The sequence below is a fragment of the Copadichromis virginalis genome, linkage group LG7 (assembly GCF_057382275.1).
Source record: "Copadichromis virginalis isolate Kocher_CV1m ecotype Utaka linkage group LG7, C_Virginalis_male_GT1.1, whole genome shotgun sequence".
In the NCBI taxonomy this organism is placed as follows: domain Eukaryota; kingdom Metazoa; phylum Chordata; class Actinopteri; order Cichliformes; family Cichlidae; genus Copadichromis; species Copadichromis virginalis.
This window is the reverse complement of record NC_140624.1, coordinates 53,098,921-53,126,686: the sequence shown is the minus strand read 5'-3', so window position 1 is coordinate 53,126,686 and position 27,766 is coordinate 53,098,921. Positions and strand designations below refer to the sequence as shown.

The 27,766-nt window shown below is 41.4% G+C and overlaps 1 protein-coding gene across 4 annotated transcripts in view; it reads right to left on the bottom strand.

Annotated features, from left to right (window-relative positions):
* LOC146706116 (disabled homolog 2-interacting protein-like) overlaps window positions 1-27,766 on the bottom strand; it is a 175,456-nt gene that overhangs the window by 72,359 nt on the left and 75,331 nt on the right. For all 4 annotated transcript variants that reach the window (XM_085464140.1, XM_085464137.1, XM_085464135.1 and 1 more), the window contains exon 3: window positions 26,837-26,955. In XM_085464140.1, coding sequence (XP_085320266.1) covers window positions 26,837-26,955 — 119 coding nt within the window. The remainder of the gene's footprint in view (window positions 1-26,836; window positions 26,956-27,766) is intronic.

Here is a 27,766-nt window from a genome sequence, read left to right as displayed (position 1 = left end):
AGCCTCATTCAGAAGATTAAGTTTATCTGAGTTTAAGTAATGAAGGTACTTCGAGAACTCTGTGTACCAGTGTTCTAGCCTTGAATATCAATTGAAAACTTGTTTTGCTAGTCTCTCATTGAAACAGAAAAAAGTAAACCACTTGTGTGTTATACTTTCAAAACTGAATAGCCGTGTCTGTCCTTGAAGCAAATGAAGACGAAGCACCAAAATATCATCGCATGACTCTAAAATTATTAAAATCTCCATTCTATCTTCCGAAAGAAAGAAGTACAATGAAGTCCTGTAATCATCATCAAATGAGAGGCATGACATTTTGAGATACTATTGATGACTTCATTCACTCTGTTTGGGACACAGCTTAATACGGCACAGTGGCGGGTGAAGCCTGCTCTGTAAAGCACATTATTACTCTGCTCCGTTTCATCTGCACCAAATCACGCTGATGCGTTGTAAATTCAGATGGCGAAAAGGGAAGGAAGCCAAAGACAGAAGGAAAAAGACGCAAACTTTCCCGTCTACTTATACCACTGCAACGAACATAATTAAAGCACTGCTGTCGATTCTTCAGATTTGGCAAAAAAATCTGTAACTGAGCATTTGATTGTTGTTGCTACTAAATACATAATTCTCGGTGGTCAGGAACAAATGTAATCGCATGGCAGGATGCTGTAAAAGGACCAAACTTCAGCCAGGAGATAATCCATCCACAATACGAGGTTAGTCATTCATATACTGCTGCATGGGCTGGGCTGTAGTTACATCCTAAGGTTTTAAAAACTGAGCTTAAATAAATGATTAGTTGTAATAAAAGCCGAGGGAGGTCAACAGTGATCACTGACTGTTTTAGGAGCTTTTTGAGATTAAATAGAAGAAAATACAAAACATTAAACATGTTAACAACACAAAAGCCATATTAAACGCAGACTACTTTAGGCCCGGAAGTAGAATTTGTCACGTCATCACTTAACGACCGGATTGGTGCCGGGCTGGATTTAGTGGCTGAAAAACACTATTAAACCAGCCAGGAAGTAAGAGAGGGCCAGAAGGACAAATGAGAGCAATGGGCAATGGGGACAGAAAAAGAAAGAAAAGTGAAAGTCAAAGACAAAGATGGCATATACAAATATGTCAGGGGTTGATAGATGTTCAATGCTGGAAGAGCAAGAGCTGAATGTCAGTGAGTGAGTGAGATGTGAAGAGGGGATAGGAAAAGGAAAAAGGAAGAAAGGGAAGGAGCTCGAGAGAAGGTTGGATATTACAGTCAGACCACTTGGGGAATGTTTACAGAATTTAATAACTCTAAATGTCATCACTTTATTGGATTTATGGATGGATATCTCTCTCCCATTATGCCGCACTCTTTCCATCATCCTCTCTCTCTCTCACACTCTCACAGCCCCACCTGCAGTAGCTGCCATTGTTCACACTACTACCGTTTTCTGGAAAAATGACAGGGCACTTGAATCAAGAGATCAAAGGTAAAGCTTCATATCACATTCACAAAACCATCAAATCACCAAGTGCCTTGTTTAAAAGGCAACAAAATATGAGATCATTACATGAATGTCTAAAAGGATTCAAGTGTCCCTGCTATTATATCTTACAGAGCAATAGCATTATAGACCCGATAAATTCCTAAAAATGTAGAAATGCCTGTAATGCAGGGCTGTCAAACATGAGGCCCAGGGGCTAAAATCGGCCTGGCAAAGATCTGGCCTGCTGGAAGGCTTTGGAAAATATGAAGGAGTGCACAGATTTTGAATTTTCAACTAAAATGTTCATAGGATTTGCAGATTTTTCTGTTGGTAAATACTCTACCTGCACTGCCATTCATACTACACCTTTATGTGGCCTACAATATAAAATTAGTTTGACATCCCTGCTCCCATGAGTTGAATAAAAGTGTGTGGTAAACACAAATTAAATATGTCATTTTATTTATTTATTCATTTCTTCCGAGATATTCAAAGCTTTCTAGAGTCAAATGTGTGGTTGTCTGTCAAACAGCTAAAGCTTGGCTTGAATTGGGCCACGCAACAGGACAATAATCCCAAACACACACACAAATGTATAACAGAATCGCTGACAAAAGAAAAGAATCAAGGTCTTGTAAAGTCCAGACCTCAACCTGACTGAAATGGTGTGGTAGAAGGGATGTTGTAAAGAAGAGTAGTCCAAAATCCCTCCATGATGACTGATAAAGTAACACAGAAAACAATTACTTCAAGTTATTGCTGCTAAAGACAGTTCTACAAGCTATCGATTGATTAAGCATGCAATCAGATTGTTCAGTGATGACGTGATGAATCCTACTTCCGGGTCTAAAGTAGTCTGCGTTTAATATGGCTTTTGTGTTGTTAACATGTTTAATTTTATGTATTTTCTTCTATTTAATCTCAAAAAGCTCCTAAAACAGTCAGTGATCACTGTTGACCTCCCTCGGCTTTTATTACCACTAATCATTTATTTAAGCTCAGTTTTTCAAACCTTAGGCAAGGCAAGGCAAGTTTATTTGTATAGCACAATTCAACAACAAGGTGATTCAAAGTGCTTTACAGAGACATTAGAAACAAGAACAAATAAAAAGCAAGATTTAAAATTGATTAAAACAAGCAAATAAACTAATTAACAAACAAACAAACAAACAAACAAACAAACAAACAAACAAACAAATAAAACAGTATATAAAATCAAAACAGATAAAATCAGAACAGTAGATAAAATCAGTAGTTAAATGTAAGTTTTGAAATTTAAGCTTAAAGTGTGGATTTGGTGCTTTATTCAAATGCAGCTGAGAACAGGTGAGTCTTCAACCTGGATTTAAATAAACTGAGTGTTTCAGCTGATCTGAGGCTTTCTGGGAGTTTGTTCCAGATATAAGGAGCATAAAAGCTGAATGCAGCTTCTCCGTGTCTGGTTCTGACTCTGGGAACTGATAAAAGACCGGATCCAGATGACCTGAGGGATCTGGAAGGTTCATACTGGGTCAGGAGGTCATTGATGTATTTTGGTCCTAAACCATTCAGAGCTTTATAGACCAGCATCAGAACTTTAAAGTCTATCCTCTGACGGACAGGCAGCCAGTGTAAAGACCTCAGAGCTGGACTGATGTGGTCCACTTTTTTGGTCTTAGTGAGGACTCGAGCAGCAGAGTTCTGAATGAGCTGTAGTTGTCTGACTGATTTTTTAGGTAGACCTGTAAAGATGCTGTTACAGTAATCAAGCCTACTAAAGATGAATGCATGGACTAGTTTTTCCAGGTCCTGTTGAGACATCAGATCTTTTATCCTTGAAATATTCTTGAGGTGATAGTAAGCTGACTTTGTTATTGTCTTAATGTGTTTTTCTAAGTTTAGGTCTGCATCCATCACTACACCCAAATTTCTCGCCTGGTTTGTGGTTTTTAGATGTATAGATTGAAGTTCTCTGGTGACCTGTAATCGTTTTTCTTTGGCGCCAAAGACTATTACCTCAGTTTTGTTTTTGTTTAGCTGGAGAAAATTGTGGCACAACCAGTCATTGATTTCCTCAATGCATTTACCAAGAGCCTGTACAGGGCCTCGGTCTCCTGGTGACATTGTGATATATATTTGTGTGTCATCTGCATAGCTGTGATAGTTTATTTTGTTGTTGTTTATAATCTGTGCCAGTGGGAGCATGTAGATGTTAAACAGAAGGGGTCCCAAGATGGAACCTTGGGGAACTCCACATGTGATACTTGTCTGCTCAGATGTGAAGTTACCTATTGATACAAAGTATTTCCTGTTTTCTAAGTATGTTTTGAACCAGTTTAGTACAGTTCCTGAAAGACCTGCCCAGTTCTCCAGTTGTTTGAGTAATATGTTGTGGTCAACTGTATCAAATGCTGCACTGAGATCCAGTAAAACTAGGACTGACATTTTTCCACTGTCTGTATTCAGACATATGTCATTAAACACTTTGGTCAGAGCGGTTTCAGTGCTGTGGTTCTGTCTAAAACCTGACTGGAAGGCATCATAGCAATTATTCTGTTTTAAGAAGTAACTGAGCTGTTGAGAAACTGCTTTTTCAATGATCTTACTTAAAAATGGGAGATTTGAGATCGGCCTGTAGTTGTTCATTTGTGTCTTGTCGAGATTGTCCTTTTTCAGTATAGGTTTTATTACAGCAGTTTTTAGTGGTTCTGGAAACACACCTGATAATAAAGAAAAGTTGACGATCTGTAACAGGTCTGACTCTAAAGTCTTTGAGACCTTTTTGAAAAAACTTGTTGGCAGGACATCTAAACAGCAAGAGGAGGAGTTCAGTTTACCTAAGATGTCCTCCAGGTCTTTGCTGTTAATTGGTTGAAACTGTTTCATTGTGTTTAAACAGTTTTTTGGTGGACACAGTACATATCCTGGATCTGCTGTTGATGTACCAATTGCTTGTCTAATTTTTTGGATTTTTTCTGTGAAGAATTTGGCAAAGTCATTGCAGGCCATGGTCGAATGAAGTTCAGCTGCCACTGACACAGGAGGGTTTGTTAGCCTGTCAACTGTAGAAAATAAGACCCGAGCATTATGACTGTTTTTAGTGATGATGTCAGAGAAGTAGGACCTCCTTGCATTCCTCAGTTGTAAATTATAATTGTGAAGTTTCTCTTTATAAATGTCATAATGAACCTGGAGGTTTGTTTTTCTCCATCTGCACTCAGCTTTCCTACACTCTCTTTTTTCATTTTTCACCAGTGTGGAGTTTCTCCATGGAGACTTTTTCCTTCCAGAGATAACCTTCACCTTAATGGGAGCAATAGTGTCCATTACATTTAACATGTTAGCATTGAAGCTATTGACGAGCTCATTGACTGACCCTCTGGACAGGTCAGGTGTTAATGGGAAGACCTGGTTAAAAATTGCACTACTGTGTTCAGTTATACATCGTTTTGTGATCACTGTTGTTGATATATTTGTGTGGGCTGAGATTTTACTTTCAAAGAAAACACAGTAATGATCAGACAGGCCCACATCAGACACAGTAACCTTTGAAATGCTCAGGCCTTTGGAGATCAGTAGGTCAAGAGTGTGTCCTCTATTATGTGTGGCCTCTGTTACATGCCGAGTCAGCCCAAAGTTGCCCAGAGTGTTACTCAGGTCTTTAGTCCCTTTGTCCTGAGGGTTGTCCACATGAATGTTAAAATCCCCAGCAATAATTACACAGTCAAAATCAACACAGATCACAGACAGCAGTTCACTGAGGTCATTAAAAAAGTCTGTGCAGTATTTGGGAGGCCTGTAAACATTAAGAAACACAACTTTGGATGGGGCCTTCAGCTGTAAAGCCACATATTCAAAAGACTGAAAACTTCCAGGAGATAGCTGCTTACATTGAAATGATTCATTAAATAAGACAGCAACCCCTCCTCCTCTCCTGCTCACCCTGGCCTCACTGATAAAACTGTAGTTAGTAGGGGTCGTCTCGATGAGAACAGCTCCACTGTTACTTTGGTCCAACCAAGTTTCAGTTAAAAACATAAAATCAAGGCTGTGCTCAGTGATTAAATCATTAATTAAAAATGTTTTCCCAGCTAAAGATCTAACGTTTAATAAAGCCAACTTAAGTGTTTTAGAGGTATTACTTGTCCCCTCGTGTTTGGGAGCAGTCTGTGGCACACAAGGTATGTTTACTATGTTTAAAGATCTTTTAGAGTGCAGCTCTCTGTGTTTTGACCAGGCCACATGTCTCCTGTCACCTAAAAGTACAGAAATTTTAAAACCTTCTAGTAAACAGGGTCCCAGCTTCTCCTGGGAAAAGTCACCACTGCCATAATCCTCACAGCCTGGACCCTTCACACATCACACATCAGACTGCGGAGACAGGGCATGAAGAGGAACTAAGGGGGGCGAGGCTGGGCAATGTGACTTCGATTGCTCTGTTGAGGGTGGGGCTCGATGGCGAACCTTTGGCCGCTCTGGTGGGGGGTTTATGGGGGACAAAAAGGGATTGGGACGGGGGGTAGTATGGGCAGAAATCTGTGCCATCAGAAACTGAATTTGAATAAGTTCAATTTGAATTTGAATTGCTCAGATTGAATCTGAATTGTAACTTGAATAAATGCTTTTGAAAACTGAATTTGAATTAGTCTAATTTGAAATTGAATTTATGGTTTGAAAATGATCATCACTAAATTGAAATTGAATTTTATATTTTGAAAATGAATTGATTTGCTTTGAAACTGCATTTTATCCTTTAAAAATTCAGCTCTCGAATAATTTCAGTTTCACTTCTCACCATTCAGTTTCAGTTCTACAATTCAATTTCAGTTCCAAAATTCAGTTTTTTGGAACTTACATCCGGTTCCGGTTCAAGCGCAGATTAATAGAACTACGTTTTACTAGCGGACCGAAAGTGTTACTGACGGGAATCTACAGCATGTTGAGCTGAATTAAGACTTCAGAAGTCATTCGTCATGTCGAGTGACCAGCGGATAAACTCTCAGGTTGGTAATAAATGTATTACATGTATAAGAACAAGCGTCATGTTAACAAAAGATAGCCGTACAGTAACTGTTATGCTTATTGTAGCTGTTAGCTAAAAACGCTAATTTAGCGTAGTTTGCCCTGAATTCAGCTTTGACAAACAAATATGATTGACTGTTTCTAGTAGAATTCCAAAGTTGTCATCTTGTACCCTCTCAGAGTACCCCCTCTGTATGCTTGCAGAGACCCCTACAGTAGGGAAACATGCAAAACGGTGCCCAAACCTTTGTATTTTAGCTTTATTTATGTCTTATGCTGGGCAGACACTGTGCGATTTTTTTCAGTCGCACGATTCAGCTCCTGCTATTGACTCGCAGGGGTTAGAAGTTCATAGGTCACGATGCAGGGTCTCATACTATACGGCCCGATGCTCTGACGCGACCCGAGTGCTCACACTGTGCGTCCATAAAATCAAGGTTATAAGAGAAATTCTGTTGCTCGCTCTCCCTCTCTGTCTTTCACTCACACAGACACACCACCACCATCAACTTTGCTAAATTGCTAATGAAAAACATTGATCAGGCAGCTGTGATTGAGCAGCAGTGTAGATCCAACTATTTTCACGGTTGTTGTGGTCGTGATAATTTTGTTAGGCCACATCGAAAAGGATCGGGTGAGCTTGCCATAGTTCTACAAGTTGTGCCTCCATCGCTTGTGTGTCCAGATCACACGCTGCACTGCCGTGCTGCGCCGTCTTTTTCGCTGACATTTGTGTTTGCGCGTGCGCAGTGTGAGAAGCTGCGGTGACACCCTCACGACCAAGCGATTGATGATCGGGAGCTGGTCGTGAGGTGTTTATCGCTTCCCGTTACCCCACGTATATTACACGATGCACGACGCACGATGAAGGCCAAAATCGGGCCGATCGCCAAAACGGTCGCACGACTCAAAAATCGGCTCAAAATGGGCCAAAAATCGCACAGTGTAAGCCCAGCATAACACAGCATCCCAACTCTTTAGCTAACTTAATAACTTTAGCTAAAGTGAATAGTTAGTCTAATTCATTAGTGCAGCATTACTGGATCACCTCTGTTTGAAGTGATATAATATGATATACAACTATCACTGAAACAGCAAACTTTGTAAATAAGCAAACAACACTTCTCATTCTCTAAACGTTTGGCCACAGCTGTAGATTACACTATCAGTGCTTGTTCACTCTTGACAATAATAACATTTCTAAATTTACTTTGTGCATTTACAGGTAAACAATATCTAATATTTTATCTAAATGACTGCTTTGTCTTTGAAAAGGGTGAAGAGCCTGAGGCCGGTGACAGTCCAGTTCTACTCCAAGTACATCCTTACAGTGGCTCACAGGACAAGGCCACATTCTTGTCCTGCCAGAAGAGAAGAGAAACTTCAGAGTCTTCATGCAGTTCAACCACACCTGTCATATTCCGTATGACAGGGGTCTCAAACTCCAGTCCTCAAGGGCCAGTGTCATGCAACTTTTCCATGCCCTCGAGGACTGGAGTTTGAGACCCCTGCCGTATGGTGTTCATGCTGTTTTCTACCCCACAGTTACAGCATGTCTGACTGCCTGTTCAGCATATGCAAAAATATGAGTTTAAGCATGTGATGACTAAAGCCTTCCATTATGGTGTTTGTCATCACATGTCACAGACATCTGGATGATCATTTGGAATAAACTAAAAATTTGTTACTTCATCTTTTATTTTTACTATTATTATTGTTCTTATTTTACACTTTTCATTGTTAGGCATTAGGTTTATTTGTAGTAGTCCTTTCCAACGTCTTTCCCTCTTCCATGTTACTGTGTCAGCTTGCCAGCATTTATTTGGGGTTGGAAGTGGAACAGAAAGTCAGGAAATCCAAAGTGCCATTAAAACCAGGAGAGGTTCTTATATTTCAGAAGAAGGGATTAATTCAAAAGAAATGACCTCAACGCCATATTTTATTTAGGAACCCTAGAGAGCACTTTGCAAAATAACACATTCTTATAATTTCACCCTCAGATGAGCCAAGCTACAACTGTCAGGGAAGGTGATGTAGGTACAGAGCATGTGAGAGTGGTTAAGTTAATGTCTCTTGTCTAGATGAAGGCACAAGAGGGATCAATGGCAAGGCGTAGAGATTCAGTATCTTCAGTCTTCAGTGGACACTCCATTTCTGGCACAAAACACCTGTAAAAGATGGTCGATTTAGGAGGTGACCCGACAACTTCAGCCTGTCAAACATATTAATAGAGCAGTGTGTTTAAAAAAAAAAAAAAAAAATCTAATTAAGCATGCACTCAGCACCCTAAGAATTATTATGGTAGTTAAACACAGTGATAGTTGTATATCACATTATATCACTTCAAACAGAGGTGATCCAGTAATGCTGCACTAATGAATTAGACTAACTATTCACTTTAGCTAAAGTTATTAAGTTAGCTAAAGAGTTGGGATGCTGTGTAAGACATAAATAAAGCTAAAACACAAAGGTTTGGACACCGTTTTGCATGTTTCCCTACTGTAGGGGTCTCTGCAAGCATACAGAGGGGGTACTCTGAGAGGGTACAAGATGACAACTTTGGAATTCTACTAGAAACAGTCGATCATATTTGTTTGTCAAAGCTGAATTCAGGGCAAACTACGCTAAATTAGCGTTTTTAGCTAACAGCTACAATAAGCATAACAGTTACTGTACGGCTATCTTTTGTTAACATGACGCTTGTTCTTATACATGTAATACATTTATTACCAACCTGAGAGTTTATCCGCTGGTCACTCGACATGACGAATGACTTCTGAAGTCTTAATTCAGCTCAACATGCTGTAGATTCCCGTCAGTAACACTTTCGGTCCGCTAGTAAAACGTAGTTCTATTAATCTGCGCTTGAACCGGAACCGGATGTAAGTTCCAAAAAACTGAATTTTGGAACTGAAATTGAATTGTAGAACTGAAACTGAATGGTGAGAAGTGAAACTGAAATTATTCGAGAGCTGAATTTTTAAAGGATAAAATGCAGTTTCAAAGCAAATCAATTCATTTTCAAAATATAAAATTCAATTTCAATTTAGTGATGATCATTTTCAAACCATAAATTCAATTTCAAATTAGACTAATTCAAATTCAGTTTTCAAAAGCATTTATTCAAGTTACAATTCAGATTCAATCTGAGCAATTCAAATTCAAATTGAACTTATTCAAATTCAGTTTCTGATGGCACAGATTTCTGCCCATAGGGTAGATCTGAGCCCAGCATTGACCCGCTCCATCATCTCCTCAGTGAATTTCAGGTGTGGGGAGGAGGGAGAAAGGGAGGGGGAGGAGGGAGAAAGGGAGGGGGAGGAGGGTGATGGCCTGTCAGGGGTTTGGGGGACTGGGGAATGTAACTACAGCCCAGCCCATGCAGCAGTATATGAATGACTAACCTCGTATTGTGGATGGATTATCTCAGTTGTTCTCCTGGCTGAAGTTTGGTCCTTTTACAGCATCCTGACATGCGATTACATTTGTTCCTGACCACCGAGAACACTCACGGTAACTTTTATCGAGTGGAAAAAAAATTTGCTTGTTTATATTATGCTAACATAGCTGTGTCGCTAGCGGTCACGTAGCACATCATTATATACCAGCTAGCCCAACTTCAGTAACCCTACAAACGTCACTGCTGTTTAGTTTTCTGTCTTCATTTATGCTGGAAGTGATAACAGAGCTGTACGTTTAATTTGTTTCCAAAACCCCGCAGTCAGGACATGCTATATTGTATTTAGATAGAAGCTAGCAAGCTAAGTCCCTGCTAACTTTTAACTCCGTTAAATGTCATAAATTCCGTTTTCATGGATGCCTGGATGTTAAACTCAATTGTTACACCTGGTAGAGCAGAACGCTGATCATTTTATTAAAGATGAAAGACTTTAGACAGTTTTTCAACTCTCAGTAATGCCATAGTGATCGTTTGATATATGGACCTGTAGCGGAGTTTAGGTCCAGACACTGCTAGTGACATCAGACTGAACAACCGGATTAGTTTTCCACAAGGTTACATAGTCCTCTGGTATGGAACTGTATATTAAGTATTAGTGAGTCAGAGTCACTATTTTGGTGCTACTGTACAAGCCTTAATTGAACACATTTTTATTATGTAAACCCATTTTTATATTTGGTTCAGTATTTTTCCCTTTCTGCTACAGCATCGTGTGTGCCGTAAACATAACTACAGCATATGCAGAGATGAGAGACATGGCACGAAACAGGAAGACAAATGTGGATGTTAGAAATCAGTTCAGCTATTCTATTTGTGTGCTAATATTCAGAGCTGAAGTCTGCGACTGATGGGAAAGAGGCTGCTGTGTTATAAAAAACCATGACTCACTCACTGGTGCCACTGTACTAAGGACTGCAGTTACCCAAACACAAAGACACACATGCAGATATGCATAAAATTACAGGCACAGATTACAAGCACATAATCAAAATCACTGCATTTCAATCAACCCTTTCTGTGGGCAGAAATCCACAACGACAACTATTCTTGTACTCGATAAGAGGCGAGATAGACAGGAAGAAGGGGGTTAGTACTCTCGACAGCAATAATGCCATTAATGATCTGGGTGCACTCAAGGAAGCTGGAAGAATCATTGCAGTACCTGAAAGAGTGAGTGCGTGTGCGTGTGTAATAATACATTTATGTAAAGGGCGTGACTGGATTTCATGAGATCTAAGATACACACTCTTGCACAGACACGCACACCTGTTTGAGTAATTAATGAGTCATACAATATATAAATGACCCTGAAATACACCGGCCAGTGACATCTAACATGATGCAATGAGGCGAAAAGCAGCAGATAGGGCAGAGAGAGTCAGAAAAGAGGGACATGACATTGCATTCTGTTCAACCTTGAGGTCTAACAATGGTGCATTTGATGAAATTGATGTAAGTGCATTTGTATTTATTTAGTTTTTAATTTGGTGGCTTTTATTGGCACATATTTTGTACATTTCTGCCACCAACTGTTTACCAGGGAAACAGAAAAAAACAAAACAAAACACCAAGACCGATAAAACCAAGCATAGCCTGTTGACTTATTAAATAATGACTTAATCTCAAAGAAGCATTCTTTGTATAATGTAGAAGATCTTAACGGATAAAAAAAAACCCCCAAACATATCTGATAATATCAACCGCGTGATCCAAGCAAGGCACTCTGCCGTTACTAGAAACTTTAAAAGCCCACACATCGCAGTTGGTTTGATATTCATCAGCGTGTCCAGGGAAGGTCAGTGTGAATCAGATGGTGGAGCAGCCACTACAGCAGTAAGGGTCAGATAATCTGTGATACAAGAAGAGCATTCGGGGCCATTCAGAGCAGCGGAGAGCAACAAGAGGCATAACAAGGGCGTGGTAAGGTCAGTGCAATAAATTGTATCATTTGCAGCTGTACAGATAACAGCCTGAAATAGAGAGCCGCTGGAGAAAAATTGGTGCAGATTGAGAAATGAGTACATAATATTGATTCAGCAGATATATCTGATAATAAGTGTGCACTCAAGTCCAAAGCTAGTGATGCACTTTCCACAGCTAGGGTCAGACTGACATAAATTTTGTTAGAGAGTGTGCACAATACCCTAATGCAGACACCCATGAGCTTTGCAGCCACAGAAACACCAAACTAGCAGGAGAGGAGATGCTACATAGGCATAATTTGGCTTTATCAAAAAGGCAAAGACGACTGAATGTTTATTAAATTAGAAGGGGAAATTGCCCAGACTGTGGAAAAACAAGCGTAGGACTTCCTTAAAATGCTCTTTTCAATACTAACCAAATGTACAGGTTGAACTGTCGCTATGGAAGAAAATCCATATTTATCTATTGTCACTCACACATACAAAGCTAGTACTCCAAAGCTGTTTGTACATCTCTTGTCCACAACAGTAACAGAATCCCAAAAGCAATTATTTTCCACAAACAGCTGGATCAGGTGACCCTGAATACTCCCTTAGTAATGGTGAAATACGTCTAGATGGCTGGGGGCTTCCTATTATGCACTGAGCCTTCAGTTCACTCACTTCTTTTCACTCACTATATGTTTATACATCACTCTGCATTTCATTATTAATACACTAATACTTTATTCCACAGTGTGTCTTTTGTTCCGTCTTCCTCCCCTCACCCTCAGCTGGTCGTGGCAGAAGGCTGCCCTTCCCTGTGCCTGGTTATGCTAGAGGTTTCTTCCTGTCAAAATGGAAGCTTTTCCTTCCCACTTTTGCCAAGTGCTTGCCCACAGGGGACTGTCTGATTGTTGGGGGGTTATTGTAGGGTCTTTAACTTATAATATAAAGTGCCTTTAGCTGACTGATGCTGTGAACTTGCGCTAAATTTAATAAAACTGAACTGAAATTGCTTTCTCGTTTCATTTTATTGGTACACTGTTTAGCATTTTCATCAAAACAAGTGTTTGAAATGCATGTTTTTCCCTATTCCTGCGTGAGTTTCCTGCACAGTCCAAAGAAATACATGACGGGGGTCAATTGGTGATTCTGAATTGACCGTAGGTGTGAATGTGAATGAACTGGTTCCAGACCCCCTGCAGCCCTGGATTGGAAACTGCGTTGATTTTCAAAACTATGTTTATCTGAACACCAGGTTTTCCATCCCTTTCCCACAACTGATAGCAATTTGTGCACAGCATATTGCAATCTGCAGACGACACATTGCGCCTGACAACCCTTGAAAAATAACCCAATTATATGTTAGTGATAATCTGGTATAAGAATTTGTAAGCATAATGAAATACAGATGAACAAATATTCTTTAGGCAAAACAGATAACCTAGAAAAAAAAAAAAACTGGTGCAAGCAGTGTCAGTGTGTGTGTGCACACATCGCTGTGCTTCTGTTTCGCTGAAGATAATGTTGTTCAGCGAGTGTCCACCTTCTGATTAACGCAGAAGAATATTTCATTTTCAAAGTCCAGCTGCTCCTCATCTGCAGGTCTCTCTCCAGAGTCTGCCTCAGGCTACAATCCCTAACAATGTCATCACAGCTAACAACCCACACAGTGAAAATGTATGCGTGTGTTCGCATGATTCCGTGTCCGCTCCTCGCTGCAAATAGTAATAATTCATGGCTTGAGAAATATCATAGAAGATTATAAAATAATTACTTATACAGTGGCCAGAGAGCTTGCTTGATTCTGATTGGCTGTAGAGAGACCATGGCAACAGGGACAAAGCCAAAGCCTCCATTTACATTTTATTGCAACACTAAGAAACTGATGTTTAATAACTCTAATAAGCCAGATGTGATTCTTTTCACCTATTTGGCAAATATAAACATTCTTGCTTGGGTTGCAGCTTTTAAAAATGAAATAAATAAAACTAAGAAGAAAGAGGAGTACGAGGAAAAGGGTAACAATGGAAATCAAATCACAGAAAGACGACCTTGCACAGAAATGAATGGACTCCTGAATTTGAAAGCTACCTTGCCAATGACCTGAATGACACACTGTGGGACTTTAATGCCACTTTCTGTTTAGCCAAAGCTCAGGAAGACTAAAACCTCTGAGACCTATTAATTGTTATTTAGCTGAATTCATGGTCGAAATTCAACATCCGAAATGTGATGTTCAAAGCTTAAACAAGACAGAAAAAAGTACACACCAGCCTCCACTAGCCCCGCATCTTTAACCCAGACTGTAAACTCATTAGAAATTCTCCTGGCCTCTCAATACACTTCTTGGCCTGGTCAGAAACGTTGAGTTTGACATTGAAATATATCTGGCTCAGCATGGTAGGGAGGGCAAGCTTGAACTAACCATGGCATCTTATATCATCCACAGAGATGATGATGGGGTTGAATATGTAAGACTGATGCACAATCCACAAACTGAGCACCACAAAGACCTGGATACCCCACACAAAGTAAGCTGAGTGGTTTCATATTTTTGATGGTTTTCATATCATATGTCTATTTAAATAAAGGTTTATCAGATAACTACAGTAATAGGTGCACTGTGGCCTACAATGTGTGGTCCAGCAAGGAGCCAATCACAGCTCACTTACCAGGGAACGTGCTTTAAGCAATCAGCAAAGACATTAATAAACATAATGTCTTAATGTGTCCTGCGCAAATCTCTGAAGAACCACTGTAGGTCGGCAACAGTGGTCAGATGATGTGGGTGACAAGCCACCGATGCAAAGGCAGCCTGCAGGCTTACTGAGCTGTGACCGTGCAGGAGAGCAGACGAGGAGAGAGCCACGTTTTGTCATCTTCCAACGTCCCGACGACGTGGATAACGAACAATGCTTCGACAAGAGTTGCCCATTATGGCCAGTCTGCAGCTGTCAAACACCCTCCTTCAAAAAAAAGCTTCTTTGCTGGAGTCGCTAATATATCTCTGTTGAACTTCACAATAAACGGACGCGTTAAGACGAAGATTAAAAAGTCAAATACAGGAATGCACCAATATAACGGATCCTGGACTTCCTTACACAGAGACACTAGACTCTCAAAGTAGACAGCATCCAAAACCATAAAGGTGAGTACAGAATCAGTCCATTATTGTTCACAACGCTGACACAACAACTACATTAGAAAGTTTCCCGATAATATTACCGTTGTATGCCACATAAGCAGTCAAGATGAGTCAGCACACAGGAGAGCGGTGAAGGAATTGACATGTCAAACACACATCCTCACCCTTAACACAAAGCAAACCAAGGCTCTAGACTTCTGGCGAGTCAGTTCCGGCCATCACCCTTGCAAATTTCTTTCAATAATTTTGCATGTTATTCATTTGACACCATCACATTTTACCCTCGATCCATGATTTAAACCATGATTTTTATTACAGACTTACACCTGCTTATTGTTACCATGCTTTTCTGCACTGTGCATGCCTTTTTTAGTGGCGCTGCATGCAAAATGCTATTTCCTTTTCATGTAATTGCATCTAATGTAATAATGGTCACACATTAGCGTTAGCCGATACCGGCCTATCTGCAAATAAGTTCAGGGCGGAAAGGCGGTGGTTAATATGTTGTGTGACATCACTTTCACGCTGTATAAATGGTGCAAGTATTAAACAGTAATATCGCTTTATTTTCCTGGAGCAACACAAGTAATACAAACAAAACAGCACACAAACTGGTATCAGCCCAGAATATATCAATGCATGCATCCAGTGTCAAACTGTAAGAAACTTGTGAACGGACTAAAGAAAAAGAAAAACCTCCAAACTAGGGGTTCATCTTCTTTACTTGAGTAAATAATCATCATCCAAGAGTATTAGTCAAACCCTTAGCCGTAACCATGAAAAACTACATTAAGGCTTGTTTAAATGTTTCCCCTCGATTGTCAAGTGACTACAGAATAAGTAGGAAAATGCCCGACTTATATTTTATCAGGAATTAAGAGATGAAGTAAAGGGCGAAACAAAGTAAAGGCCATTAATTCCTGATACCGGACGTGTCTAAGAGTGTTATCCCTTACTTAAGAAGTGAGCCCCTTTGATACCATGTTTCTTTAGCTCTCCTACCATATAGGGGCACAGCAGTGGTCAGTGTTGGAGATGTTCAATGAATACTAAAAATGCTTGCAGCCTCTCCAAACATTCAAGTCTAAACATATGCACGCCAAGGAGCTTTCAGGCTATAGATTCCCCCCCTCCTCCTCCTCCTCCTCCTCGCTCTCTCTTCAGTCCATCTCTCCCACATCTCATCATCTCTTTTCTCTCTCCTGCCAGTTCCCAAGCCTGTCTTCTTACGCAGTCTCCCCCGTGGGGAGGGAGCTCTCAGGCTGACAGGGAGTGTCACCGACTCCTCTCACAGCACATTACTCTCTCATTCCGCGTCCCTTCTCATCCTTTTTCCCCTATTTTTCACACAAGCACAAAGGCGCACGCGCACACATATGCTATGATATCCATCGCCTGCCCAAATAACATCTTAGAAGAGTGTAAGTACCAGAGAAACATTTCCCCCTTTTCCCACTACATGCTGGTATGTGTGTGCTTGGCTCGAAGGTGCACCATTACACAGCAGTCAATGTGTGCACTTGCAGTTGAGGTCTGCGTATTTCTGTGTTAAGTCAGGTAAGATAAGACACCTCCTGGACATTCCAATTTCCTGTCCCATATTTACCTCCTTTGCTGAGCGCTTTATCAGTGAAACACATAAACGCTGATAGGTTAGGCAACCTTGCTGCTGTTTGAAGAATGGAGGGAAAAAGCTGGGGAGATGGGGGGGTGAACTGAACAGTGATGAGGCTGAAATGGATAGAAGAGATGGAGAATAGAAACACAGAAGTTATAAAAAAAAAAAAAAAAGAAGAAAAAAGAATGTATAAGTGTTAAGAGAATGAGAAAAGACAGCGGGACAAAGGAGGTTAGCTCATTTTGTCTGACTGCAGCAAAGAGAACAGTTTGCCGTGTTCCGCACTGAACAATCACTAGTGTCCCCTTGTGATAGTTTGACAGTAATGTTAATGCCTCATTAAAAGCACGAAGAGAGGAAGCCACTCCGCTCCCAGTTTTGAAATGGAAAGCAATAGAACATCTCTTCAAACGCAGCACCTCCATTAATTAAACCCCACAGATGGACATCCTGGCTTATTCCCAGGCACACAAAAGATATGTACTGGGAGTGATAACTGTTAGTCATGCATGCATTAAAAAAAGTCCAGAGTGAGACGAGGGTGTGATTACAGGTCAGCTCAGCTTGGTGTGGAATACTAATTGACACCGTGAGGCAGGGGGGCAAATATTTGCCAAGTGGCTGAACTTCTGAGGAAACTGTGACGAACTGGCCATTATCACAGCTAGAAGCAAAACAATATTACATGTGTAGCGCTGTGGGGTAGAAATCCAAATATAGATATGTGCTGTATAGGCAAGGACTGATGGAAATGCATGCAGGAAATTGTGGTGGGCAGGGTAGGGCTGTCAAAAAATGATGACATTCATGTTCCTCTTATGAGTTTATTAATACACGACATTGAAACTGTTTTTAAGGAACTACTTTAATCAGTTCTATAAATAAAGCTATCAAATGCAGACTTGTACTGACTGTAACTATCTATGTCTATTTTTTAGAAGAAAAAAGAAAGCAACAGCAAATGCGATGTGTGTTATAAGGCAGAAAGTACATAGCCTGAGCTTGTCATCAAGGTGTTTACTTGCGAGCCTTGTGACTTGTTTCAGGGAATAGGTGTAATTTTGCTCCTACAGACAGTGTTAATCATCACTTGCATAGTTTATTGAAAGCTGATCTTTAAGGGTGATATTTTCCCATCATTCTGCCAGCATCCAGAAAGACTAGCGTTTGACCCTGTATTTCAGCAGTGCGGCTCCCATTTGGGACCCCTGGATTAGCTAAAGTACGAGCGCGCGCTCACGTCTTGTTACTTTGTTTATTTTATTTTTTAATTTTTTATTTTTTTTGGCCTGTCCCGTTTGGCTCTTTTGCCATCAGAATTGTTGTCTAAAGGCAAAGAAAGATGCCCAACGGATTTACTTTACCAAACTGACCATCCCAGCCTTGCCGTAATGGTCCATTTGATTCACCTTTTATTGTTTATTTTATTTTCACTTACTGAATACGGGACAGACTTGACTGGGGGAAAGAAGGGGAGAAAGAAAGAGGGAAAGAGAAACAGCTGAGAAGAGGGACGGGGGAGAAGGGCAAAAGACAAAAACCAACAGAACGGGCAGAGAAAAAAAAATGCATATATCAATCACCTGGATCACCTGCTGAGAAAGAAAAAAGAAAGCAAGCAGAAGAGAACAAGAGTAATAGAATAAACAACATCACAATGATATATGGGAATATGACAGTAAATACTAAATGTTAAACATTATTGTGCAGCACATAAGATCAACAGAACACAGTGTGCTTTGAGGTAGGAGCCAAAAAGGGTGTAGTTTGTGGGTGTGATCACCCGTGTGTACACCTGTGAGCATGGACGCGCTTGTTTTTTGTTTTTTAAAAGGTTCCTTCATGTAATAATCTGCTAGAGGGTGTGGGGGGGGCCACAGCCCCGTCCTCCAGGGCGTGAAGCAGGTGTGGAGGAGATCAAAACTCCAGACATCCAGAGGCCCCCAGAACACAAGAGACCAAGGAAGACCAACAGAGGGGCAGCCGCGCCACTGTCCCGGAAAGAGCTGAGGAGAGTCCCAGATGAGGGCTCACTCAGCAGCCGCGGAGCAGAAGCCAGGGGGAGTTGCAGTGACGCGCCCGTGAGCTCCGCCGGCAGCCAGCTGCGCCTGAGTGACCGAGCCCCAGGCCGAGAGGCCGGGGGCACCCCACCTCCGAAGTGGCCCGAGCGAGCCCCAGGCTCCAGGCCCCGATAAGCGGCCGCCAAGGAGTGAGCCGGTGTGTACCTGGACGCCCATCCCCGGACACAAAGAACCACCAACGCACCGATGTCTGAGGGGGTCCGCCACTGGCAGGGGAAGTGGTGGTAGGGGGAGATAGGCCTCCAAACCTTGGAGGGCCTGAGATGTCCCCAGAGAGGTGGCGCCTGACACCCAACCTGACATATAGACACAGACATACAGGCACACACAGATACAAACATCCATTCCCACCCTCATGCTCTCATATGCACTTACTCCACACTCAACCAACGTGGAGACAGACATAAAGAGACGTTGTACACACGATCACACTCCCCAAGCGTACTCTACAAACCGGGTCTAGGTGCCCCCGCCCCTGGAGGGGGGAACTGCACCCAGACCCAGGTGGTGTTTCCCTTTTCCCTGCGGTGGGGGGAGGCAGACCGCCCCGACTCCGCAGCAGCAGGAAGGCTCCACACTCCAGACCGCAGTCGGACGGCCAACTCCTCCTCCTAGCCCCCCCGCTCCAGCAGGTCGCAGAGAATGGGGGTGAGAGAAGACTCCAAACCTCCCTCCACCCGCTCATTGTAATGTTGATGCATGTGTGTTCTAAGGTGCCTTTAAAACCCAGGAGGGCTTGGAGCTACCTGCCAGAGAGCAGCAGGTAAGCGCATGGTCCCTCCTGCTAGCCCTCAATGTCTACGTGTATTCAAAATTGAGAGGTGGGCAACGATGCCAGGGGTGGGGTGTACACCCTGATGGTACTTTGGACTCCGTGTATCGTGCCCACCCCCAAGATCCTATATGTATGTGTAATGAGAGTGTGAGTAATGTGAATGTCTAAGTTGTGGGATAAAATTGAGGCAGAGGCAGCCAGAAGGGGACAGGGGGGGGGGGGGGGGGGGTAGCCTCCTCTGCACCCTGGTGACATACCCCTACTCCAAGGCCCTGCATGTGTGGGTGGTTGTGGTGGAGCGGGAAGAGGGAGGCAGCTGGAGATGGGGAGGGAAGGAAGGGAGGGGCAAGTGACCCCTCCCTGGGGCCAGCTCCCCCGCTGACCCCAGTAGGCACCCCCATACTCCGCGACCCGCCAGGGAAAGGGGGCCCAGGCCCATCCAGACCGGGCCCAGTGCAGCAGCGCCGCCCGGCCCCACAGAGCCCGGGACAGTCCACCCAACCCCACCACAGAGAAAACTGCACCCACCCCACCATCCACTCATCTTCCAGACTACATAAGACAATAAACACCCAGGCTGAGATCTTCCTCCACCTCTCCTGTATCTCCCCCTCCTGCAGAGGGAGCTCCTGAGGAGAGGAAAGCTCCTGCAAGATGTGACAATCTCCCCCACCAGTTGAAGAGCCCCCCAGGTGGCTCGACGCACCGGCGGCACCCTGCTCCAGGGCTGGGCCCCCATGCACCCACCCGCCCACAACCCCGGCAACACACCAACCAGGACCCAAGCTCCCGAGGCCCGGTCCGGGTCCCAGCCCAGAGACGGAGCGCCCCCAGAACCTCACGCCCATCCCGGACCCAACCAGGGGCAGCCAGGCTATCAGGTCAGTAACCCACGTCCGTCAGCACAGACCCTCCCCTAGCCCCGCTGCACGCAGCCGCGAGGAAACAGTCACCTGAGAGCCAACAGAGCCCCTAACCGGACATGACCGCTACCCCGGGTTGAGCCCCCCAAGGAAGATGCCTCCGGGGAACCCCCCGACGCCCTAAGCCTGTCCCTACCCCCACACCAATCACAACAGTGAAGGCGGGACCAAACTATGACCCCCCACCCCCACTAGGTGATGGAGCTGATCAAAGGAGCCCAGAGCAATTGATCTGATGTGGTGGCAGAGGCTGTATCAAGACTAATGTAATCTAATAGATCATTTCTATATTGGTTAGAATTAAGATTATTTTTATTTTTCCAGTTCATGAGGACTGTTTTCTTGGCTATGCATAGGGCAGTGAAAACCATATGGGCGATATTCTTTTCTGAAGTGACATTATCTAAGCTGCCCAACAAACACACTAAGGGGGAAGTTGGAATGTTACATTTCAGACACTTCGATAAGTCTTCACATATCTCGCGCCAAAACTTCTGAACTGGTGGACAGAACCAAAGAGCGTGGATATAATTGTCCGGTGAATTGGTTTGGCAGTGTGAGCAGTTGTTGGTAGACGTAAAGCCCATCTTGAACATCCGATGACCTGTATAGTGCACTCTATGTAATATTTTGTATTGAATTAATTGAAGACTGGGATTTCTAATTAGATGAAAGGTTTTTAAGCAAATCTGAGACCAGAAGTTTAGGTCTAAGTTAACTGATAAATCCGCTTCCCATTTTGCAATAGGAAGTGATATTGATTCATCTGTTTTAGAAAGCATTCTGTATATTTTGGATAGTAATTTGGGGGGTTTAAGAGTAAGAAATTGAACCACACTTGGTGGTGTTTGTAGTTCAACTTGACCCGGTTTAAATTTCTTTTTTACTATGGATTTAATTTGTTGATATTCTAAAAATCTTTTCTTGTTGATCCCATATTGTGTAACTAGTCCGTCAAATGAAATAAATTCAGTTCCTTCTAGTATATGTTCTAAATATTTGATTCCTTTATCACTCCAATCTGAAAAGTTTATCATATTATTGTTTTGTAATATGTCAGGGTTGTTCCAGATAGGTGTACGTTTGCATGGGATTAATGAAGACGCCGTCAATTTTAGAAACTCCCACCATGCTGTCAGAGAAGAGCTGATGTTGATGCTTTTAAAGCATTCATGTCGTTGGATGTTTGAGCTGATAAATGGTAGGTCTGAGATCTCTAGATTATTGCAGAGTGCTTGTTCTACATCTAGCCAAGGTTCATCTAAGAGGGTGTGTTTTAGCCATCCTGAGATAAACTGAAGCCTGTTGGCTAAGAAGTAGTGCTGAAAGTTAGGCAGTTCTAGTCCTCCTTTATCCTTGGTCTTTTGTAGTGTTTTTAAGCTTATACGTGGGGGTTTATTTTTCCAAAGGAATTTGGACATACATGAATCTAGAGATCTGAACCAATCTTGTGGCGGTTTAGTTGGGATCATTGAGAATAAATAATTTATTTTTGGTAAGACCATCATTTTTATAGCGGCAACCCTTCCCATGAGTGATATGGGTAGACATTTCCATCTAGCCAGATCATCTTCTACCTTCTTTAAAAGTGGGATATGGTTTAATTTAGTTAGATCTGCAAGCTTGGGAGAAACATTAATACCTAAATATTTTATATTTCCCAATTGCAGTGGTGTAGAAGAGGAATTATGGAAGGAGCAATTAATCGGTAGGACTGTAGATTTTGACCAGTTAATTGAGTAATCTGATATTCTTGCAAAAGAGTTTATCAATTCAATCACCCCAGAGATATTGGTTTGTGAATTTTGGAGAAAGAGTAACACATCATCCGCATAAAGGCTGATTTTATGTTCCACGTTCTTGCATTTTATGCCCTTAATTACTGAATTCTGTCTAATTGCTGCTGCTAGTGGTTCAATAAAAATTGCAAATAGTGAAGGGGAGAGTGGGCATCCCTGCCTGGTGTCCCTCAAGAGACAGAAGCTGGAGGATGTCTGGTCATTTGTTCTAACACAAGCTGTTGGGGAATTATATAATATTTTTAACCAGTTTATGAAAGAGGATCCAAAACCAAATTTGTGTAAAGTTGCAAATAGAAATTTCCAGTTAACTCTGTCAAATGCTTTTTCTGCGTCTAAAGAGAATATTGTAGTTTCTAGGTTTTTACTGTATGAGTAGTCTATCAAATTAAGTAATCTACGTGTATTTGTTGATGAGTGCCTACCTTTTATGAAACCAGTTTGGTCAGGATGAATTAAGAGGGGGGTTATTTTCTCCAGTCTCTTTGAGAGAGCTTTGCAGATTATTTTAAGGTCTACATTTATAAGGGATATTGGACGATAGCTTGAGGGATATACAGGGTCTTTGCCTGGTTTTAGCAGGAGATTAATGTTTGCAGAATTCATATTTGATGGAAGTCTGCCCTTTTCTTTAATTTCCAACAACGTTCTGTAGAAAACTGGTGCTAGAATCGACCAGAATTCTTTGTAGAATTCTGCAGGAAAGCCATCTGGACCTGGAGCCTTATTATTGTGCATACTTATCAGGGCTTCCTGGAGTTCACCTGGTGTCAGTGGTGAATCCAGTGCCATTGCTTGAGTGTCCAATAATTTTGGAAGAGTTATGTTGTCCAAAAACTGATCAATTTCTTTTTTAGATGGGTTTATTTGTGGTGAATACAACGTTTTATAGAAATCCCTGAAAATGTTGTTTATTTGTATCGGTTCATATAATGTGTTCCCAGATGAATCTTGAACAGCACATATAGTTGTTTTTTCTTTATTTATTTTTAGCTGGTTTGCTAGAAATTGACCGGATTTATTACCATGTTCATAATTTTGTAGGCGTAGTCTTTGTACTAAGAATTTTGTTTTTTTATCAATTATCTCATTTAATTCTAGTTTTGTTTTGCGTATTTTGTTCAATGTTTCCTGATCTTGGTGGGACGCGTAGGCTTCTTCTAGTGATTTGATGTTTTTTTCTAATTCCTGAATATTTTTGTTTTCTTTTTTCTTTTTATGTGATGAGAAAGAAATTATTTTACCTCTCATCACAGCTTTCCCTGCTTCCCATAGAACAGAAGCTGATGTTTCGGGAGTTACTTTCTTTATTTATTACAGCTTTTAACATTTAAGGTTGTTGTGACTGTGTGACTCGTGGTGTTCTCTGTGGTAACATGAAAGGGTTTCCTCAGAGACAGTCGATGTCTCTTTAATCTGACTTTCATACCAAAGTAATAGCGCAAGATTGGTCCTCGGGCCTCGGGGGTTGCCGAGTGTTGGAAGTGTCAAAAAACCGACACTTCCTCGAGTGGCCACATGAGGCTGGTTTTAAAAGCAAGTCAGCCCCCCTTAAGCGTAGTTTATGGTCTTGCAGATGTGTCTGCGTGCATGTTTCCCTGTGGATCACCCCGGCTGTGTGTCGCTAGAAGTGGATGAAGTATGGGTGTTCAGAATGCTGACTCGAGTACGGAAGCGAGCAACAACACAGTTCTCTGAGAACGGTAGAACCGCAAACAAAAGCTTCAAAGACCTAAAACCACGACATAAAAAGCACAGACAGTACTTACAGTGGACACCCTGTTTCACTTCAACTCTTTGTATGTTATAACTTCACTCTTCTCTGCGGCTGGCTGACGGACAAGCAAGAGTACTCGACTCAGGGTTGTACAGTAACACAGAGCAGGGCGATATGGCCAAAAAAATTTAGCACGATATATATTTGAAAATTTGCGATAACGATATAACCGACGATATAATTGATGCGAGACAAAATACAACTCCACAACATTACTAGCGCAAAAAGACAACCTTCCATTTATTTTCACTTAAACAAGAAGCTGGTTTTTATGTACATTAAAGCTTTATAAAAATGTAACAGTGCAAATGCAAATTCCTTGCTGAAAGTTTAACCAAAAGGCATTTCCAGTAGAAATGGGCTGACATATCCTGAACATAACCATGTATAATATCCATCCATCCATCCATCCATCTTCATCCGCTTTATCCGAGGCCGGGCCGCGGGGGCAGCAGCCTAAGCAAAGAGGCCCAGACCTCCCTCTCCCCAGCCACCTCCTCCAGCTTATCCGGGGGTATAATATCCACTGAAGTTAAAAAGAGGTGCTTTGCAACATTAAACTGAAGTGTGCAGTGCGTATTTTTCGGACCATAAGGTGCACGGGATTATAAGGCACATTAAGTGAAACAAAGCAGTCAGATAAATCAAACTTTATTAAACTCATTCTTCTTGCTTCCTCCACTTCTGTACCATTGATTCATTAATGTTGAATTCTCTGGCAGCTGCTCTATTCCCATGTTGTTGCAGTATATTAATGACTAACCTCGTATTGTGGATGGATTATCTCAGTTGTTCTCCTGACTGAAGTTTGGTCCGTTTACAGCATCCTGCCATGTGATTGCATTTGTCTCTAACCATGAGGAACCTTCACGTTAACTTTTATAAGTGGAAAAGTGTTAGTGTTCGTCCTCCAGCTTCACTGTTTATGTTATGCTAACATAGCTGTGTCGCTAGCGATCACGTAGCACATCATTATATACCAGCAGCTAGCCCAACTTCAGTAACCCTACAAACGTCACTGCTGTTTAGTTTCCTGTCTTCATTTATGTTGGAAGTGATAGCAGAGCTGTACGTTTGAATTTTTTCAGAAATCTCTCAGTCAGAACATGCTATATCATGCTTAGGTAACTAGCGAAACTAGCGAGCTAACTTCCGCTAGCTTCCTGCTAACTTCTAACTCCGTTAAATGTAATAACTTTAACTTCCAGGCATCCATGAAAACAAAACTTTATAGTTACACCTGGTTAAGCAGCAATGCTGATCGTTTTATTAAAGATGAAAGAATTTAGACAGTTTTTAAACTCTCAGTGATGATGCAGTGTTGTTTGACCTGAAGCATACAGCGTTTAGGACCCAGATTACTCCCAGATTTAAGAGCATCTTAGTCCGACAAATATGACAATAACGACGGCTGCTTGCATGTTCTGCAAAAAAATGTGCTTTGTCGTGTATCTGACGGACAAACACCAAACCAGTTCCACATCACGGAAGTTGCACCATTTTTACAAATCAATTCTGGTTCATCTGTTTCACTCAACAATCGGCCATGTGCGCATGAAAACAAAGGCACTGCGCATGCGCGTTTTACTCCCATTCTATCGCGATATTTCATTTTCCTATCGTTGCCTAACATTATACCGGTATTACCGTGAACGGTATAATATGGCCCAGCCCTAGTAACACATACTGTCTCCATCTGATCACAGTGTACATATGCAAACATGCAAACAGGCCATCTTAATTTGTATTAATTTCATTGACAAATTTTCCTGATAGTTTTTGTCAAGAACCTTTTTTTCTTTACTTTTTGACAAAAAGACAACGCATTTGCTATACAATCATGAAATGTACTGACACTTTCGTCAAAAAATAAAAACAAGATAAAATGTTCTAATGAGATGAGATCCAATCAGAATTTTTTTTTTTTTAAAAGTCAAGATGAGCTTGGAAGTAATGTTCTTGCATTAGAGACGCACACATTTAATCTGCTCTCTGGAAATGGTAAAACTTTTTCTTTGAAAAAAATGGTACAAGTATATCCCATATTCCACTGTTTCTCTTGAAAACTGGCAAAATGTCAACACTTTGGAGGAAGAGAAAAGTAGATACATTTTGCATTTGATGTCAAGGAAAAAAAGTTTTATAAACCGTGAGTAGCAATTCTCATGGGTTACAACACAACAGACTTGGTCAACTAAAATAAGTAGGGTAAGTCAATGTTTTATTTAGTCTACTGTAATCTTATGATGTTTAGCTGACGAAAACTAGACTAAACTGACAGTATTACGTTTAAATTTATACAAAAATGATATTTTAGTCAAAAGAATATGTCTGAAAACTAAATCAAAGTACACAGCCTGGTGACAAAAAATGATTTTGGTCACTGCAGCCAATTTTCTCATTTAGAACAACTGTACACATGGTGAATTATTTAGTAAGCCACTTGTTCAAACTGTTAAGTGTACTCACAGCCACACTCATTTGGTTTTTTGTCAACAACAATGTTGCACATGCCTAGGCCTTACTGCAAAACCAAACAAACATATATATTATTTCAGCACAAGCTCTGACATGAATTACAGACATAACTTTAAATCCACAGCTCTACTCTGAGCCAAACATATTACTGCACGCTATGACATGACATGAGAATGGAAGGGGGAACAAACAGAAAAAGAGCACGACATATAGGGAGCGACAGACTGATTGTGGAATTCCCTTTTTTAAAAAAATTATTATTATTTGTCAGTACACCGACATTGCAATTCAATATGTCAACAGTGACCTAAATAACCTGCCGTCGGCCAAAGGATGGCACGAGAGCTGATATGCGAAGAAGCAGAGGGTGCAGGAATGATAACCAAACAATTACCTGTCATTGTCAACGCTCCTGAAGCCAGGAAGGATGTGTCTGAAGCTGGAATTGCGGTCAAGTTTGGGTTGACTCTTGGTGCGCTTAATGGAGCCCTTCAGCCGTCGACTTAGAAAGCCCTGATGCAGAGAAAGACAGTCATAAGACAGCGTCACTGCTTAACTTGGCAGTAAGACACAACATATTAATACCAGGATTTAAGCACCGCATCCTAAATTCAAGAAGAGAGCAAGTGCTCTGGATAGTTAAAGGGTAATAAATGGGTACAGATATCATATCAAAGCTAGAAAAAAAGGCTCATGCTAGAAAAGAAAAGTCCGTACAAGGTTAGACGCACAAAGCATTTCCCCAGCACACAGAGACATAAAACTACCAGCATATTGTCACAAAAAGAAGCTCGACTAAAAGAACATTGTCACACACACACAAAAATAAGGCTGATCATATGCATGAAGAAATTATAGTTTTTCCCCACATCACTAATTATGTATTTGTGACAAATCTTGCGACGTGCCCCCCCCTGCAGTGTTTCTATTGATGCACCCTTTTATTGGTTTTCTCATTCTTCTTTGTCTGAGTTGTTTGCTTCTTCTAACATCTGCAATCGCACTCCCCCAAGCGCCTCACCATCTCCATGGCAACTGTTGGCTGGCATTAAAAGCGAGGGAATAATGAGACGTGGTGCATAAACAGTATGATGTTGCAAGTTTGGAGAGACAAAAAAAACAAACAAAAAACCTGATTGTTTTATCACCTTTTTGTTTTTAAAGACTTAACTGCGAAGAAACATTATTATAGACCAAGAAAACAAAAAAGGACTCGTAATTAAGAGGGTGTATGGCATCTTTGGGTGAAAGCACAAAGATGAGGGAATTTTAAAGTACGCCTGTGTGTAGGAAAAAGTAGTAAACTGGTTAGTGGTTAAACTGA